This window comes from Apteryx rowi, unplaced genomic scaffold (genome assembly GCF_003343035.1).
Source record: "Apteryx rowi isolate R43461 unplaced genomic scaffold, aptRow1 scaffold_803, whole genome shotgun sequence".
In the NCBI taxonomy this organism is placed as follows: Eukaryota; Metazoa; Chordata; class Aves; order Apterygiformes; family Apterygidae; genus Apteryx; species Apteryx rowi.
Window position 1 is genome coordinate 242,086 of NW_020451098.1, and position 7,279 is coordinate 249,364.

Consider the following 7,279-nt stretch of genomic DNA (forward strand, 5'->3'; position numbering starts at 1 on the left):
ATAATTTTCCCTAACTGTGCAAGTATAAAAAAAGTTGGCCAGATTTGATCGTGAGGTGTTTTAGATGTCATGCGGAAAAAAAGTCCTGAGACAAAAGCTTCATGTCCCTGTGAAGAGAGGAAATGTAATGGGGCCTAGGCTTTTGAGGGTCCTCCCTTTATCCCATCTTGGTTATTTTCTGTAGTAGCCTATTTGGGACAAGCAATTGAAACCCTAAGGTTTCCCTGCTTCCCTCATGGAGAGTAGGAGAATAGGAAATTGCAAGTTCTTATGCACCTCAGTGAAATTAAGACAGAGATTTTAAAAAATGCATTACTATATAATTCTGAAGCATTGTAAATCAGAGTGCCAACCAACATTAACCCCAGCATATGCATGAATTCCTTCTAAGTTCCTTCTGTTTTTTGTCAAAACTACATTTACAAGGGATCTAAATAGTTTCTGTTTGCTTTGTAGGTGGTGGACTGTGCTTGGGATGAATTAGTCAAGGTCTATACTCCCTCGTGTCTGGCAGTTGCTGTCTAGAGAGAAGGTGAAGAAGATCTGACACACCAGGAATCCTCCTCTCCAACCAGACTTGCACTAAATGTGTCAACTGTGTCACTAATCTTCATGTCCCTTTTAAAGTAAAAGTCCATTTTAACTGAAAGTGTTGTGCACTTGAGAATTTGGAAATTTTAGGACTTGTTCAGGTACAAGTAGTACTTGAGTCAGCAGAATGTTCAACAGCTACTGGATGGTCGAAGAGTGGCAGTAGCAGATATTAGCCGGTGTCTTCAGAGTTAGAATCACCAACACGATTTTGTGAGCTGATGATATGGCTGATGATGAGAGAAGATGCCTGAATTTTCTTGGTCCTTATAAAGAATAAAAGTAACTGGCAGTGTATTTTTAGATAACTGTCACTGTAAAAATAAAAAAAATAAAAAAGCGGCTTTTCACTGTAAAGTACTGTAATGGCAACCTGAGGCTCGTATCACTCAGATTAATATTGTTATGCTTTGCTGTGACTCACATTGCATTATTTTCTTGTGCAATATGACGAATACTCTCGATAGACAGTAAACGTCATACTTTATAGCCAGTTGATTCCTTTGACCTTTTTGATTGCTGCATTGCAAAGATGGTAAAGATTTTTTTTTTTCACTTGGATCTTCTTGAGTAAAACACTTGATGACATCATGCAGAAAGATACTCTGATGATGGAAGATATGCTTAGGGAAAAAATGAAATATCTACAAAACTCATTGGATCAAAATCCTCAAGATTTAGAGCTGGGACTACCATGTATTTTCTTAGACTTGTCTTCTGTTTTCAATTAGAAAGTTTGTCCCAGAGGGTAAAAGAGGAATGTGGCTATATGTGCAGGGTTCCTGGACCTCTGACAGGAGGAAAAGTGAGAGCTAATGTCCAAACCAGTTGAACCTACATACATGCTGATTAACTGCATAGCACAAGCACAGCAAGTCCAACATGGCCAAGTTGTTATCAGACTTACTGCAACCAACAGTATAGTTGCCCAATGTGTTATAGGTATGTTGGGTACTTTGCATGCCCACATTGACTCCTCAGCCCACATGCTGGTATTTTCATTTGAGTTTTTCTGGGGCAAGCAGAGGTGTTCATTTTCTAAGCTTTTCCAGTCTCCTTTGAATACTCTTTCACTTAAGTCTCCAACAGTGATACTCCTGTAATCCCATCTGTGTATTTTCTCTCTTGGTTTCCTGCTAGCCCTATTTTTTACCTTCTTAAAGTTGCCTCATTTCTGCTGCTACCTCTTATTCTCAGCCTTAGCACCAAAAGGCTTTTTGCAGGTGCCAGATCTTTGATCAGTCTTTCTACAGAGTGCTATTAATGAATGCTGTATGCTTCTGGACTGCACCACTCATACATCAAGCAATAGCAGACACTGCTAGATCTGCTGCATGCTTTGAAGAAATGAAAGAATTCAGCAGAGCTAAGACTTGGATTTGCAAGGAAAGATAAACTATGCTATCTTGGAGAGAAAGTCTGGGAACTAGTAGGTAGCCATAGGGAGATTTTATAAATAGAAATATAAATAAAAATAAATAAATACACACACACACACACACACACACACACATATATGTATATATATGGTGTTAGGGTAAGAAAGAAAGAAGCTGTCTTCCACAACATGAGAATTTGGGTCCTGACAGGTTCTTATGTTTTCCTGGGTCAGCACGGACTGACACAACAATGCCATCCTCTTGAGCTGAATTGAAAAAGTGAATCTTCTTTTTCATGAATGTGGTGCACCAATTTCCAAATGTTTACCTCACTTAAATTCTGTGTGCTAAGGAATGATGAAACCATAAAGCTATGCTGCATACAGCTTGCATCGCCACCATGGGCCATAAAATTTAATTCAACCTTAATAGTCACTCCACTTTTCTGCTCTGTCTCCCCTTTCTGCTTAGAATGCAAGTTGCTTGTTTGAGTGGATGGACAATTTTGGTGGTGGGTATGTATTCTATATGTATGTTGGGGGGGGGGGGGGGTATTTCCAGAATGCTGCTGTAGTGTATCAGTTGGAAAGATGAATTTAGAAAAGGGGATAAAAACAATCACAGTTCCTAACATGCACATCCAACACATGGATTAAACCTTTCTTAGCTGCCTTCTCTCCCCTTCATGTCCTGCTTAGCTTCTGTGCTGAGGGTCGCTGATTCCAGATTTTACTCTCTTGCAAAATGAGTGTATCCAGAAGATGAGCATAGTAAATAAAAACTGTGGTTTTAATCCTACTGTGTGATTTTTAAATAGAGAGAATGTGCTTGAACAGTTCTGCACTGTGATGGAAAAAATGATCTGTCAATACTTGTTCCTGATTCTTATTTCTCAGGGAATGTTTGGTATATATGATTGTTTTAAAGAAATAMTTTCTATTTTATTTTATGACCACAATACTAGTTGCTGATCTTTTTTCATTTACAGAATCAGGCCTTTAAATACAACAATCTTTGACAGTTCATGTGTTCTACTTTTAAACTTGTTCTTTTTGAAGACTTTGTTGTATGGGGGTTCATGTGTTTCTCCATGGTTCAAGAAACTCGTTGATTAGTCATGGTTTGAAGGAGCGGATTTGTTGTTCTACTATACTATTAAATTAATTGCACACAATATCTTTGGCTACGCTCTTGTATTCACTTCCCCAGTTGAGAAATGTTGATCAGAAAAATAAATGCAATAAAAGATACTCAGGATGACCTTATAGGTAACAAGTATGATAATCGTGGTTTATGTCTTTTGTGTGAATGATGGGTGGCAGTTGTATTTTTCCTCTGAATTTTTAGAGACCAACCTTTAATGCAACTTTGTCTAGTTGTATGTCCCATCATGTCTGCGTTTTGATAAAGAAAAGCTATTTTCTGTATGTCTGCTTGTGGACGCTGCATGCCAGTGATGAAATGACCTCTTTCTTCAATCTACACCTCTGCACAATGCTTCCCTTGTATTTGTTATTAGGCCCTCATTAAAGCAGACTTTCCATTAAATATATTTTGGACAGATCTTTACCATTTTCATTCAAGAAGCCATTTTAAAAAAAAGTGCTCTGATGCCCTTACTAGGAATGAGAGACCAATTTGCCCCCCATGTGTTTTCTCTGACCCATGTAATTGTACCTAGGCAAAATGAAGAGCTGAGAGTAATTTGAATCAAAGGATTCGAGTTAAGGCATCATAATCATCTCATTACTATAAGGAGTCACAGAGCGATTCATTAGTATGAACTGTGCCCCAGTGCTAGGTCAAAATTTTGTGATGGAGTGAGCTTACTAACCGAGCACCCAATGCTCTCTCTGGATACACAGAAGAACAGCTAGTGTAAGAAAGAGATGTATCTTCACTGCAGTGTTATCTCAGATGACCTACCCTATATTTTCTTCTCTTGAGTTAGTTGTCACTTTTGACTGCCAGGTCTCGCCACGTGCAATTGAGCTGGTCTTGCTGCGGTGTAAATCACACTTGAGCTTGGCACAGAGGTTTTGCAGCATGTGGTCCTTGTGTCGTTTTGCCAGTTCTTCCCCAGTGAAGCACGGGAGAACTTGTCTTTTCTGAGCATAGAGATGGGGGGAGACAGAGGGAGACTAGTACTGAGCCTGGCCCAAATCCATGTGAAGAAGGGGTTGAGCTGGCAAGTGACAGAAAAACTGCCCCTGTACTTGTGAAAAACGTTGTGTATAGACAAGACTAGAAATAGGGTGCCTTAAAAGATGTTATAATAGAAGCTGACCTTGCAACGTATGTGAGTCCTGAGAGGTAGAATATGGTATTTAGGACATGGAAGCTTGAGTTCCCAAATTCTTACCCTTCTGATATGTGTGTTTTTCTGTTTCACTCAGGGAAGCATTTAGCTCCCCATCCAGATTTGCAGCCTGATGCTGTGTGGTGTCAGAGGCACTGCTAATCTTTCAGTAGTGAGGGTACAAAATTGTTCCTTCCAAAGAAGAAACTTCCTCCTTGCTGCCTAGGTGTAATAAATCCTCATTGCTACAGTATTTCCAGAAAGCACACAGATCGTTTTTAATCTGTATTTAGTTGGAAGAAGGAGATTTTTTTCTCCCATATGCAAACTTTGTCACAGCAATCCACTTGTTGAGATCAGTCCAAATGGAGGCTAGTGGAAAATGCATAATTGCATTGGCACAGTTCTTTAGTGGGTTTTAAAGCCAGGGATGGTCTCCGGTARGTTTAAATGAAATGAAGGTGTTCGACCTTTATATCCTTTTGTCTTGCAGCCCACTTAACTGTGAGTTTTCATTTTACACTGCACTGCGGCTGCTGAAATCAGTGAGGGCCTTTGAGCTGGAACGCCTGGTCATAAGAGGGAAGTGACTGCAAGTCATTTTGTCTGAAAACTGTGGGGGTTTGCTGCCTACTTTCTTCCTACTTGTGGTTAGCACAGCCTTAAACTGCCCGGCAGCCTGATCACTCACATCCATGGCTTTTGTCACTGAGGTAATCTGAGAGGTTCAGGTATATACTATTCTCACCTTTAAGCAGGGATGCACAGAGTGTCCTTTTTTGTGTGTTTTAATATTTGGGATGTACATTCAGTCAGTGAAATTCTTAATCAATAGAAATATAAGCACTTGAATATCATTAAAACTAAAGATTGGCATGAAAAAAAGGATGAAAATACAGTAGCCTTGGTGAGAACTGGAGAGGGGACAAAATGGAAAAGAAACAATGGTGGAAAATAATTAGGGAGCACTTCAAGTAAAAGTTGAAAGGGAACAAGCCAATTTAAAATAATAGATATGAGGAGAATCCTGCAATAGATTCAGTAAAGATGAAGAGGAAAAGAGTTAAAGGGGGAAAAGAGAGGGTGCAGTTTTGTATCAGGTGAATATTATACCTCTTGCAGTCAGTGTCTTGTTCTTCCAGTAAAGTGAGGCTCTGTAATGGCATGGGGGAAAGAAGGAAATTAGGGAAAGGCAAGGCAAGACAGATGGAGTGAGAACAGTAGCTTGATAAAAAATGCATAAATTGAAGACAGAAAATTAAAAGAGGCAGGCAAGCTGGAGACAAGACAACCTTTGGTGAGAAAGAAACATTTCAAAAAGTAGAGGAAAGCACTGGTACGTCCGTATCCATCAGTCACAAGCAGAGTCAACAACAGGCTTTGGGGCTGATAAACATGGCCCATGGCATTAAAAAACAAGACTGACTTACTGGCACTCAGCTCACAAGTTCTGGAAGCATACTGCAAGTCAGATTTCCAAACTTGTTCTCTGCTCACGTTCTCTTGATGGCTGAAAAAAATAAGTTCCTTTACTTTTTGCTAAGAGGGTGATGTTCTTTCTCTTGCTGTTTGCCCTCAGTTGTAATTTTCATGATACTGATGGTTCCTCTCCCTCATTACCAGTTTTCATCTTCAAATATTCATATCTTAATGAGTAACTCCATTGTTTCCTTCTATAAAGCTTGCCCTGCTGTGAGCTGTACAGCTGAGGTAACTCATGGGTGGAAATATAACACATCCTCTTTGGTGGGGCCGATCCCCACGAGCCCCGAGGGCCTGTTCCTGCATACAGCAATGATCCTGGGGGCACATGGGTCCTCTCGGTTCAGACGGAGAGACTAGTGTGGGCCGTCTGGTGTATTATTCCTCCCAGCCCTCCATACTTACGTAGCCACTGTGGGTGTAGACGCTTGTCTGGAAGCCACAACTTCCATCTCTCCCTTCTTCAGAGCTGTTAGCTGCCCCTTTCTGTGATTGCAATATGTATCATCCAGACACTGAGCTGTGCTTTCGAATATGAATTTCTGGGATCACAGATTGAAAAAAAAAAAAATCTCAGGGTATGTGAACAGGTCTTTGAACTGAACTAAGACTAAATGTAACATTCTTCTGCAGCAATTTCACATAAAATAGTTGTGTCTTTTTGATACTGCTGAAATATGCGTTTTTATGTATTCATGCTGAATTCTGTACAAGCACAGCAGAACTGATGGTCCCATCAGGATCAGATCCACTCTTTGTACAGTAAGAGTCTTCCTAAAACAAACTTAGTGTATCAAGTTTGCCATTTCGCCCCCAAGTTGCTTCTTTCTGATACAGTTTGTATTGAGGAAGGGGGAAGATTGCTTTGCTCAAATACAGAAAAATGTTGCTGATCTTGTATGGGTCAGTGAAGAGGAGTCTTACTGCTAATGAAAGAGACCTGAACATGCATGATGCTAAAAGAAGGCTCAAGCTTGTGAGATGGCTCACTCTAAAAGTATGTATTTTTTACTCTCTTAAATTACTGGAGAAGATAAAAGATGTCCAAGAGACTTGCCTTTGGTTTTCCTTAGACTCAAAGTGATCCATTTCAGTCTGATATAAAACCTTCACTTGGCAATTCAAGAGAAGGGATTTGGTACTTTTTCAAGCTTTAAAACCTAAGTTTTGAATAATTTGTGTAGTTACCAGTTTACAGTGAGTACCATGAAAGCACCCTTGCTAGAAACAGGATCTCTCTTTTTTAAGAAACGGTTTCTTTTACTCTGCCCTCACCCCCACCCAAGAACCGGCTCTCTTTGGCCAGAAAGAGAGCTGCTTCACGGGGGGGGGGCAGGCCCCGGGGATGAGCAGTGCCCCACTGCAGAGGTGGGTGCTGGTGGGGCTGCAGAGCTCTGCTGCCCTCAGTCGCGCCCCGCCGGCTCTCGCTGGGGCAGAGACCCCAAAGCAAGAAACAGGCGCCTCCAGGCACGACGCCGCGGCGCGCGGGCCGTTGCCGCCGGCAGGATGCCCGCTCGGGGGCAGGCGC

At 41.0% G+C, this 7,279-nt stretch overlaps 1 protein-coding gene across 1 annotated transcript in view; it reads left to right on the forward strand.

Annotated features, from left to right (window-relative positions):
* The window catches only part of PEX7 (peroxisomal biogenesis factor 7), a gene marked incomplete at its 5' end in the record, with an annotated part of 51,073 nt that extends 47,927 nt beyond the window's left edge, over nt 1-3,146 (forward strand). The window contains one exon of the mRNA XM_026089236.1: nt 457-3,146. Within this exon, the coding sequence (XP_025945021.1) occupies nt 457-525 (69 nt within the window). The remainder of the gene's footprint in view (nt 1-456) is intronic.
* Nucleotides 3,147-7,279: the final 4,133 nt, after the last annotated feature.